This window comes from Pezoporus wallicus, unplaced genomic scaffold, assembly GCF_028554395.1.
Source record: "Pezoporus wallicus isolate ANWC-B61680 ecotype Strahan unplaced genomic scaffold, APGP_CSIRO_Pwel_v1 contig_6814, whole genome shotgun sequence".
Lineage (NCBI taxonomy): Eukaryota > Metazoa > Chordata > Aves > Psittaciformes > Psittacidae > Pezoporus > Pezoporus wallicus.
The window spans coordinates 2,760,311-2,773,155 of NW_026639755.1; the positions used below are offsets into that span (position 1 = coordinate 2,760,311).

General features: G+C 40.4%; 1 protein-coding gene across 1 annotated transcript in view; it reads right to left on the bottom strand.

The window, feature by feature from the left end:
• CRYBG3 (crystallin beta-gamma domain containing 3) overlaps positions 1–12,845 on the bottom strand; it is an 88,644-nt gene that overhangs the window by 49,339 nt on the left and 26,460 nt on the right. The window contains exon 3 of the mRNA XM_057415954.1: positions 11,449–11,885. Within this exon, the coding sequence (XP_057271937.1) occupies positions 11,449–11,885 (437 nt within the window). The remainder of the gene's footprint in view (positions 1–11,448; positions 11,886–12,845) is intronic.

A 12,845-nucleotide genomic window follows, 5' to 3' on the forward strand; every position in this document is an offset into this window, starting at 1 on the left:
CAAAATGAGGACTGCTTAAGTGCTGGAAGAAATACCAAAGTAAGCCATGTGACAAGGAATTGTTAGATCTAGACTAACAGCAAAAAAGGTGAATGCAAAAACTAACAAATTAAAAGAATCACCATGGAAAAAACTGTGATCCTGATCCTTCACTGCTCTTTCTGTATAATACTAGGGATCAATTCAGAGCCTGTCACTTCCAATTTTCTGGAGCAGCAGTTTTTCTTCTCTTGTAAAACTGAAAGACATCACAAATACCTTTCTTTCTAATGCTTTTCCTTTCCCCCTTTTTTGTCAGTTAAAGAATTCTTACAAAAATCAGGCAGTGAAATATAAATGTGACTATCAGCTTTTCCATTCCTCACCTTAGGAGAAAGCAGGCTGCTATACTGTGCTTCAACCCCATTCTGCTGCAGCTTCCACCTAAGCTAAGAATAAATCCTTTCAAACTCTAATTCACTGTGCCCTATGTCTGCTAACCTGGTGGCTGGAAGCGGCCATTCACCTGTCTCCGAAATTGCCATTCTCCTTTCAGAAGGGCCTCCTTAAAGAGAAGAGTTAGCCAAGATTTTGTTTTCTAATACAAAAGCATTGCAATGGGTAAAAGATATCTTAATGGCATTTTTAAAAGCTCTTTGCTTGGTTCACATTTACTGAGAAGTTAGTACAGCTCTTGAGTTGAGGATAAATAATTTAAGTGATAAATAGAACACAGATTCACTAAGGAAAACAGAACAGCAAATTAAATTACCATTGAGTAGCTGTAACTTCAAATATTATCTGTATGGATTCGGAGCATGTATTCTCTCAACACATACAGAAGAATATAAAAATGGAGTGGATTTTCCAATCTGAAAGAGAATCTCTTTTTGGGTAAGGTTTTAGAGGTCCAGATTCTTAATTCAATGTTATTTTGAAGAGGGAGCTTAGTATGATTTAAAATCACAAGTAAATTCCCTGTTTGTGCAGTATTCGCGCATGCAAAGAGCACAAGTGAACTAAAAGGGAAATTATTCATATCCATAAGCACTCAAACAGAGATATAAAGTCATTTATACGCATATTTAGCATTGCTAGGTATATTCAGGATGCCATAATACACAAATATTGGAACTTAGACATTGTGATAACACAAAAATTAAGTTTGTCTTGAGGTTAAACTCATTGTAATCTCTTATGAAGGCTTTAGCAGAATCTCAATATAGAGTATAGTTTAATATACCTTGCTAATATAGAGGAAACAGAAAGTCATGCATCACCAGCATGTCTCCCAAGCCATTTCCACCAAAACCAAGGCACTATTTTGAGTAAACGACTTGAAGACAGTTAACTTTTACTGCATATTTTTCATTTCATGGTTGATATTTTGTCTGAGACGCAGAGGTAAGAATTCAGAATTCATCTATAAACATGTGATAAGAAAGTCTTCAGTTTGTCTCCCATACCCAACTTTGCCTTCGAATTTCTACCATGAACTCAGCAATTCTCAAATCCAAAGCATTCAGAAATGGATTGAATAGATTAACTTTACAGAAGACTGTCTATACAGGGATGACAAGAAAAAGCCAGAAAGATGGGGTACTGTATCTACGTTGATGAGACCCCAACAAACCATGACACCATTTATTACACATGGTCATGTAAAACAAACATCCTCAGAATTTTCTTTTTGCCCCTGTGTGGCTCCCTTCATCATTTGTCCCAATTCTTTTTGCTGTCATCTGAGGGAATTTTATGCTCAAATTGATCACTTTCAAGTCTGAGCACAACTGAAAGCAACCTGCCCTACGGAGCTCTGTGCAGAAACCCAATCCTGATTAGCACTGGTTACAGGACCACTTCAGCTGCAGAACCTCATTCTGTAGCTGGCCTCTGCCAGCATCTCCTAACACACAGCTCTGCTTTCTTGCAGACTTGCTTCTACCAAGAGCTACTCAACAGTTGCTGGTTTGAAAAGGAACCAACCTTTTCTTCCACAGACATGGCAACTGACCTTTGATACCAAACTTGCTTCTTGCCACCAGATCTTTTAGTCCTAATGCATTTACTTTTAGAGCACACAGATGGACGTTCAATTTGAACACAACAAGACATTTAAAAACTGAAAACCCACATTCCTATGCAGCAGCAGCAATTCAGCTGAAAGCCTTATGAAATACATTTAGAAGGAGCCCGTGTCACAAGATCTTTTGAAAGTGTCACTAGAAACTGATAGACATTTAAAGTAATTCATTTCTGATCATCAAATGAACATGTCAGTTCAGAACCTACCTTAAAAACCCTTTCCAAAGTTTTTTTTTCAACTCATATGAGGATACAGATGAAAGCCTGATTATACACAGAACCCACTGTGTATTCTGTCACATATTTCAAATACTGGGAGATTCCTTCTTTCCATTCTTCACAAGAAGCTATTCAATTCCCTATAAAGCCTTAATTCAGTTTTACAAAAGATTGTTTGACAGCAACAAGAGAGGATGTCAACATGAGTTACATTAAATTTGTCAAAAGTTGGTGCTTGTAGAGCTTTCTTCTATTTTTAAAGAGAAATAGAAAGTTCAAGAGGGGCTAACTCAAGAAGAGGTGAACATCTTCTGACATGTCATATGGGAGACATCTTTAATAACTTGTCCAAAAAGTGGCATTAGTTAATAATATACACATAACAATCATTATAAAACAACCTTGCTGGTTTTGAAGCCCTGAAGCAGGAGGAAACCTACTACCTTGAATGCCTCATCTCAGTGTATCCATAAAGACTACACTGTAAGCATCTTTTTCAAGTGTATGTCATCAAGACGGTGACCCCTCCAATCTTGGTATCATTTTGTACCATACAATAACGTGGAAAGCAGACATCTCTAGACCTATTTTCAAAAAGATGAAGGAATATCATACAGCATGGTACAGCACTACATGGGTACAGCATCTCAGATCCCCAGGCCATTTGCACAGCATGGCATCCACACCAGAAAGTCCTTTGGACCAGCATCACTGCTTAGCTCCAAGCTCTCTAACTCAGGCTTAGCAGTGCCCAAGACATGCAACAGCCATTTTCCCCTCATACCTCACTTTCCCAGGGGTTTTCTCCCAGCCCAACAGTGCTCTGCTTTATCAAGCACATGTGTGACCATCTCCTCTAATCTCCCCTTGCTGATCCCTCAGAAGCATCTCCCAGAGAAGACAGATCTGCAGGCTACAGACTGAAAGCCACTGATCTAAACTGGTCCAGCTCTTGTGGTTCCAGTCTATCCCTCCCTGACTATTACAAAATCATGCTATTGTTTATTTTAATTTTTTCCACTTAGCTTTTTTCCTAGTGCAAATTTAACTAACAACTTTCTTGAATTATTTAAGGTCCTTTGTCTGGAAACAACTGTCTTAAAGCCATTCTGAAAAACCTTCTGATGGAATCCAACTTAGTCGGCCAGCTGGTTTCTACACACATTAGATCTTCATAAAAACCTAACTGAAAAGTTGCCATATACAACTTAGAGGAAAGAAAATGATTATTTTTTTAGCCAGAGGGGATAGCTTTGTGATTTATATGTGAAGCTTGAAATATTTTGTTGTCCTGGGACTTTACAATGTATGTTTCAAAAGGTCAAAAGTTGGGTTGAACAAAGTGATTTGCACACAGTTGATTCTGCAGGAAATTTCAAAGCTAATGTTCCATATGCACAATTAAGAGTCAATGATGATTTTAATAAAAGCAAATGTAGTCTCTGTATCCTTGGAAAGAATGCTCTTCCCTCCTTTTGCCCTTCATGGTACTACTTCTTGATTGTTTTCCAAGTCTGGAAAGCAATGCTACTCTTTGAGTCTCAAGGAACAATGCACAGAACAAGGCAGACCCAAAACACCTGTGAGACCATCACCAGCCTGGGATCACCACTGATGCTTACCTGTCATCTTCCCCAGTGCCCAGCAGCAGCCAAGCTTTCTGCCCCATAGCTGTGGGAAGTATCCATGCACACCTACCTTGCTCCCCTCCACCCCATGTAGTTCAGCCCTCCTTTCCCTTCCCCTCTATTACACTCAGATATTCAGGTCCTGAAATGCTTGTGCTCTGCCTCTTCAATGCCTGTGCTGCTTCACACTGACATGAAAGGAGGGTTTATAAGACCCTTCAAATCCCAACGAAAACCAAATCACAATCACTGGCTGGATGGCACAACACTGCCTTGTGAAAGTTGGCCATGTCTTTGGGCATACAGTTGTAATACAGGCTGGAAAGGACCGCAGGATATTGTCAGACTTTTCAATTCAACTCTTGTTCCAAGCCGTGCCAATCAAATCAAGGTGCTTAGGGCCTTGTCCTACCACTTCTGAGCAACTCTGAGGATGGGCCTTTGGGACAGGAGCCCTGTGTACATGCCACAGGGTTTGACCACCCTCATGGCAAACCCACATTTCCCAATATCCCACGTTCCTGCAGCCTCTTGTCACAACTGCACATCTCTCAGAGAAGTCTGCCTCCATCTCCTCTAAGGCCTCCATAAGAGAACTGAGGCCAGCAGCAAGGTCTCCCTTTAACCTTCTCAAGGCTGAAGAAAGCCACTAAGCCACTACTCTTGACTTCTCCTCATATGTAATGAAGAATTAAAGCTAGGAAATCCCTCTTAAAGGGAGCTTCAGACCCTCTCTCTGGCACTACTTGCCACCCCAACAACAGTGACGATGAAGATGAGATGATCCTCATGAAGGATGAGGATTAAGCCCTTATTGCCAAGTTAAAGGCCTAGGACACCTGAGCAACTACATTACAGGTAGCTCCTTAACTTCAAAAATCACACTGGAAAATGCTGTTTCTAAGAAACAATTGTTATTAATTGAATACAGTGCACAGCTTAACAACCTTATTAAAAAAAGTTCAGTGGAAAAAACCCACCCAGTAAATTAATTTTCAGCTTAATTAGTTTAGCTTCATTTTGCACCACACATCTGTTATGAATTACTTAAACTTGAACCTTTCATCCTTCAGGAACACAGAAATCTTTGCTTCGGTGCCAACAAGAACCTTTCCTTTGGCCCACATCCCAGCTCTGGGCAGGTACCCTTCTCTGGCAGGCAGGCTTGGACCTGCATTTCTCCTGCAGCAGAGCCCTGAAATTCACCCACCCCACTGTTGGAATGGGTCGCTAAAATCTCAGCATAGCATCTTTCAGTTGACCCACATAGGCTTGGGCTCTCATCTGAATCTGAATGTCTACGAGTAGTGTTAAAGGGTAGCTTGCTCAAATCAAGATATGCACAGAGATGTGCCTGGAGAATATATTTAAGAACAACAAAGCCCTCTTCTTTAGTGACCTAACGCTAAATCTATCCATGAGAGTTTGGGTAGTAACCCTGCAATCACTGCTGGAGGCCTCCCTCCACAGCTCACCAAGAGAATAAGGGGCAAGATAATCCTGATGCTGTCCCAAGGACAGCCTTCTAAATCCATTTTGGGTCGTATCAGGCTGTCCTAGAAGGGTAGAGCTATCCACATAGTTCATACCTCTCTGAAATGGCAGCAGGTCACACTCAGCAATGACTCCCTGTCAGCCTGAGCATCAGGAACTGAACAACACTGCACTTCCACAGTGTGTTTCTGAATGCAGGAAGCAGAAAGCTATCAGAAGATGAATTACTATGCCTCCCTTCTCCCTCACCATTTCCCCCAACCCAAGATGCATAGCCCTGCCTCCCACTCCTCCTTGTGCTGCTTCATGTGTCTGTGTGGCAAACTGCATCAGGGAATTCTAACCAAAACTATCCAATCTAGGTCCAAACAAGCATGCAGGGCACAGGTAGGAACAACTACCTGGAGTCCACAGCTGTCCTGGTGTTCTCCAGAGCCACGACCAAGGCAACCTCTTACTACAAAGGGAAGCAGCCGTCTCCCCTGTTTCTGATGGGCTGTTTATTACTATATAACTACACATATTTGCCTGTACAATGTGAATCTTGATGCAGGTATTAGTATAATAGAAGTAATCAACACAGTGCTCGTTTTCCTCTTACTGTCATCACCCAACAGATGCTCTCTAAGATGGATGGACACTGCTGTGCTGTTGTGTACACTTATGGTTTTAAATGTTCAGGTCCTGTATGTAAAATAGGATCTGGGAAGGCAATTACAGAGGAGGACATAGCTCTGCCCACAAGACAGATATTATTTCAACAAAAGCAGCAGCAGCAGCTTCCCCACTCTTCTGCATTATTCCTCAGGAATTACCTGGTGAGACCATGGCTTGGAATTAAGTGATTTATTTTCTGCTCACTTACTCTTGACTGTCTGCCAAAGGCATCTGTAGAGAAAGATGAATGCTGCTGCTACTGACTGAATCAAAACCGCAATACACAATCCATCAGGCAAACTAAAGGGGTACATATCTTGTGTATCACCACAAGCCTGCATCTGACCAGTAACACGAGGGTGAATGACAACCTCCAAAACAGAAATGTTAACCAGAATTATGTAGACCTGAAGGATTTTACTAGACATATTTACAGCAGAGCAAAATAAAAGGTCAGGTTTTTTGACAGTGCCAAGATGGGAAATATCATGCAATTATACATACAGCAACAGGCTTACTACACTTTCAAAACAAAACAACCCCTCACAAAAAATGACAATAACACAGGAGAACTATAAATGGTCAGAAATTGATCTCTCCTCAAGGCTATCTATTTAATTTCCTGAATTAAAGAATTTGCAATGACTTCGCTTAACTATTACTAGGACATGGCTCCTGGGAGGGCACAGCGTAAAAGCATTCTGTTTGGAGCATTTGTTTTTGAAATCACCCCCTCACATCTTCTACCTACAGTTAGAAAATCCTTGCAGTTGTGGGGTTGGGAGCTCTCTCTCACTTCCAAGTCCACAAGGCTCGTAACAGAAGGGAGAAGTCAGGCTTTTAACATCATTAAGGAGGAATGCAAAGGCTAAAACTGAACATGAACTTCTCATTTCCATAGTTAACCCTCTGCCCAGCGACCTGTTATACTTAGAAGTTGCCATCTTACCCAAGAGATTTTTCTGTGCTTAGTACATACCTTACTTTGCATTTTTCTTTTCCACTCACAGCTTTTTAAGCATCACTTCCAAACTGTATCTTATATTTTACCAACCTCACCTCTTCATCATTAACCTTTTCTAGAACACCACAACCCCAATTTCTTGCTTCACTTCCCAGGTGCAATGAAATCTTCAACCATCCCAGACAAATGGAAGACTAACGGATGTAGTAACTCAAGAATTAGCCAACCCAACCCTCAGCCACCTTCAGTGCTGCAATTACTATGTCCACAGTAGTTGCTGTCTAGAGACTTAGCCATATTTATCATGGTTCTGTCCTCTGTGCTTCTTCTTTACCACTTACCACTGTCTGGATTTAAGGTGCAGAAGCCCTTAAAGTGCAATTACCTCTGAGCCAACTAGCCAGGGTGATGGAGCAATAATGTGACCTCCACATTTTGTCCCTTACAAACACGTGCTCCACTGACTGAGTTCATGAATTCCACTTTCTTTGGCTCGAGGCCTGGAAACTTGAGCCTTTAGCAAGTGCCAAACCTCCTACTGAGGGCAAAATTAACCTCAGCCTACAGGTCAGAGCAGTCTGATTTCCCTGTATTTTGCAAAGTTTTGCTTTAAGGATATGAGGTTAATGAAGTTGTCTGGGTAGAGGCATCTGAGACCATTTGTTATATAGTCTAGTTCTGAAGGTTGTTTGGTTTTGGGTTAGGTTATGCAATCTAACAACAGTCCCTCTTACACTTACTGTTGCAACCTCCTCCCTAACCACACATAACCTCCGATTAAATATTTGACAGTAGTTTAAATTAACCAATTAATTTAAATGTTCCTCACGACAACAGCAACAGTTGTAAGATTAATAACGCAGTTGTCTTCAGGATTTGTAAAGAACTCAGCTTCCATTTGCTTTTACATTAAATGCTAAAATTGTAGTTTAACATAACAATCAGTCAAATCAATAGTGCCTTTGAATTTACACAGATCACTAGCATGTCTCTTCTATCTTTTGGGACCCAGTCGTCAAGAGATTAGCAAAAGACCATATTTGCATCATCCCTTCCCTTCATGGTATCCATGGATCTTCCTGTTCCTTTGTTTTACAGCTTCCACACTCTACTCCCCAATTATTTGCAAGGTTTTAGCACCCACTTCCAACTACTTCTTAGTCCTTTCTACAAAACCACCCAGCCAACCGTAAGCAATCGGGGGCACTTTTACAGTTTAACTCTGCTAAACGGATACCAGTTAGTTAATATTTTGTGAGGAAGCTCGCTAGTACTGAAGACAAAAACCTGCTCTACATCCTTTAACTTTTAAAGGAAGAAACATGGCATAATTTAAAAAGAAACATTAAAAGAGAAGAACATGGCATAATCACTTCTGTAACAGGAAAAAAGTTATCCTCTATTCAAATGTTTAGAAAGGCCAACAGCACAAACCTCTGCTTCTGCACTGTCATTTCATTTCGCTTTACTAACTGCTTCAGAAACACAGTTCGCACTGTGTAGTCAGACAGAGAAAAGCATACATGAAAGTTACATTGAGATTAACTTGCTTGTATCCTCAGCCAGACAGGGCAGGATGTACACTGTACTTTTGAGCATGAGCCTAAAAGGAAAATGACTGGTTTACTGCTTGGCCAATTTCACAACAGCTACAATGAAAACTCCACAAATTTTCTTCCATTTTAAAATAAGAATTTTCCACAGAAGACCTCTGTCCTGTATCTAGACCAACTTTCCTCTACCTCTAAGCCAGCAACACAGATTTTTATAACGCTTGCCTGACCATAAGACAGGTCATCTGTACTGAGACAAATCTACACTGATTTGCACAGGTCATGTAACAATATAGGACGATGTCAAAATATACCCAATATGAAAATGCCTGCTGCAACTTTGAAAAAAACACAAAATAACTCAAAAATGCTTGCACAGAGCAAGAAGGTCACTTCAATAAGTTAATACTCACACCTTCCAAAGTCTGTAAGCCAAACTTATTAATGCACACTGTTCTAAAGAAGAATTCATAAGAAGCAAATGAAGACTGAGACCACTTGACCCTCTAATCTGTGCAGAGTTTATCCAGCACCTTATCAGTTTCCTAGTCAAGATCTCAAACGCAGCAGTATCGAATGAACAGAGCAGCAAAAAAATCCCCAAACATTCTGTCACTTCCACAGCTCCCATCCACAGGCCTGGAGGTATCAATGAAATGGGAAAGTCAGACAAAGCTCATGCGTCCACTTTGAAAAGCCATCAGCAATCAGAGATTTTTACCTGGAAGCAAAGTGTGCATCAGCTCCTTACTGCATCAGCTAGGGGACTGAAGGTAAAAACCAAAAGGAGAAAGACTGACTTTCTCAGGGTTGACCATCACTGCCACCAATCCGCTTACTGCGGGATCCAACTGCCATGTTTAGTTCACCACATACTGGCCCTTCAGTTGAATCTCCAAGGTTCATATTTGTCTGAATACAGGAGAAATTCTAGGTAAGTTAGAGGAGCACAGCATATAAAAGGATTGACTTTGTTGGGAAAGAGTGCAAGGAAAAAAAAGAAACTGCATAGAGAACAAACTACCACTGCAAACTGAATAATGCAATCAGTAACTGTGGGTGGCAAGAGTGAGAAAAGGACCAAGCGTTGAAGAAAGTACAGCAGAAATAATGCTGAGATACAATGCATAAGAAACTACATTGAATGAAATAAAAAAGATCAATTTATGTCTACTGTCTTTTTTGACTAAGCTCTGTGAGGCAAAAGAATACCAGTTTCCAGAGCATGCTACCAAAACAGCAAATAGCAGGCAAAAGACTGATGCAAGAAGCCAGCCTGTGCAACAAGTTTGAAGAAACACAGTTTGTTCAGGAACTAGGCTGAATAACACAATGCTCCCAGGCCTCTCCAGATAACAACTAAGAGAACAAGAAATTTTCTTCTGTATTAGTCAGTGAAGTGGTGGTGCTGGGCTGCCGCATTCTGTCAGATGTGCGCTGCTACGATAAGAATCTGCAATAAAAACCAGGCAACCACACGTCACAGACTAAACCAGAGTACTCACGAGAACACAACCATTGCTACTATCAATTACAAACAGCACTGTATTCTGGTGGTGGAAAAAGTCTTACCTGAAGAGGCATCACAACCCCTATCCATATCCTGATTAGCCATTACATTTATAATATAAAGGTGAACAACAAGATGCCTCAAATTGTGAGCGTACTGAACAAAGACAGAGTGCTGCAGACTTCCCCAACATGGAAATGAAATTCATTATTCAGCTAGTTTTGGAATCTCTGACCTCCTACATGGAGGTTAAACACATCACATGCCACAGATACTGAGCACAACTTGAATTAGCTTTAAAAGTTAAAAAAGAGGTGTTTCTTCTCAGTACGTCCTCCCATCCTGCAATGGAAGCGGGAGCATTGTGATAGACTTAATGGTTACCCCAAATTATTACCTTTGGCTTAAATTTAAAATATATATCTTGTGGAGTATCACAAATCTGAGTAAACATTACTTACAGATTCACTGCCTGTGAACAAGTCCATAATCTACACACCTACCAAACACTGGACAGGTATCGTATGTGTACATTCACACTTAACTCCAAAGCTGTGCTGTACTGGAGTTCAGCACATATAGTCAAATACTCAACACAACAGCTACAAATGGTTTTTAAATACTATTACCTATGTCTATGGCACAGTCAAAAAGACTTTTTTAATACATGGTGTGGACCACAGCCAATGTTTTCATTTTTCTACTCTCAAACACACATTGGTGCCTTTGGCACCATTTTATTTTCTTTTAATCTTTTTTGGAAATACTACAGGACCATTAAGGATCTTCCACATTTAAGCTAATTGAGTATTTTATAGAACGTTTTTTACATTCCAGGGAAACCCCAAAGAACAGGGGGAACCAAAACACAAAAGCAAAAATCACCAAGTCAAATAACCCAGGAAAGTTAATTTAAAAATAAGGAAACCTTATTTGTAGAAGTAAAACCACTGAACTAGTCAGATACAAAGAGGACAAACATTCAAACGTTTATTCAGCCCACAATACGGATGGAAATAAGCTCTTTATAGTTCGTTTGTTTTGGGTTTTTTTAAGTAGATCTACCATACCAAATGTATTCCTAACTTTACCCTCTCTTAACTGACAGATCTACACTGTTATGTATCCACACTCAGACTTCTAGAAAACAGCCTTTAAAGTTATAATATATATAGTCTACTTTTCCTCATTTATTTAAGGTAGCTGCTACTAGAGCTTTGCACAAAGTTGAGCCAGGGACACCCCAACCATCCTTAGAAACGACAGCCATTCATTATATAGTCAGCAGAACTTAGTCAAAGTAGCTCTGTGCACACACACATGCACAAATATCAACATATTAAATATTCTGAAACTTACTTTCTTCCAGCTGCAGATTGTTTCCAGTCTCTTGGCAGATCCTGTGAGCTATCCTTCCCAGTATTATTTAAGATGGCACCATCTTTTTTTACAGAATCCTCTTTTATTCTAGCTGTAGAACAGATAGGCTCTTCAATTTTTGGGCTCTTTGCCTGCACGTCCTCCAGAAGGGTATTTGTGTTCTGTAAATCCTTTTCACATCTGTTGGGTTCATCTTGGAAGGTAGAGGGTTTAGATTCTACCAAAGAAGATCTTGCGGCAATATTAAATAAGCTCCCAAGAAAATGAAAGAAACCTTCTCGGGGTTGCTTGTCTTTATCCGCTGTTTTGATTCCAGGAATCAAACTGGGAAGGCTATTAGCCTTTTTCAGCTCCTCCTGGATTTCAGCCTTGCTAAGTTCTTCAGTGGAATGGTTCTTCTCTTCATTTTGACGAACCTAAGACAAATACAAGAAGCACATAAAGATGGTATTTCCTGTCATTTTCCCACATTCCCAAATTCCTTAATTTTAACTTTCTCCTATGCACTGTATTTCTTTCAGATTTGTTGTCTAAAGGTTCATTTTCAGAACAAAGCCCTGGACTCTCTTCTCTTTTTGTTCTAAAAAGGTCCTTATTCTACAAAAAGTCAAGAGGATGACACAGGCTAGAAGATTCACAAAGCAGCTGCTGTGGAAGTAAAATACAGAAGGACAGATGGAGAACAATTGGTTCAACTGGCAGGAAAATTGAGGGAGAAGGAACGAATTTTCACACTTCAGACTCTAATCTGCTCAAAAAGCACAGTTTCACAAACAAATCTGTATGTGCTTGTGAGATTAACAGTTTTCAGCCTGCAAATATATGCAAGAACACGACAGCAAAACACAAACATGCCATAGCCTCGAACACAGGGTAACCTGCACTTGCAAAAAAACCCAGGGGAATCAAGGACAGAATTTGGATAAACCAAACTCAACTCATGCGCCAAAGATTAATCCTACCTGCTCACTGCTGTGTTGCACCCTTTAGCCAAATTTTCTTCAACTTCATATACAATTGACTACACAGCTTTATTTCCAAATCTATTTGTAGTCTCACACAGATCCATAGTCTACCATCCTCAAACTGCAGAGTTTCCATACAACCAAAGCCCTACCCCACTATCCCCACACCCAGAACCTTCTGAACTACCCATCAGCTCTGCCAGCTAACTGCAAATAATTAAGGCAGGGCTTCACCTCATTTAAATCACCTGCTAATTTCTTCCCACAACTCAGCTGAGCATCTACCCCAAGGGACAACACAAGCTCTGTTCCTCACCAATTTACACCCTTGATTCGCTTCAGTTTCTCTTACAGATCCAAGAACCACTGCCCAAACCATCCAACTTCTGCCAACACCATCTGCCCCTAAAG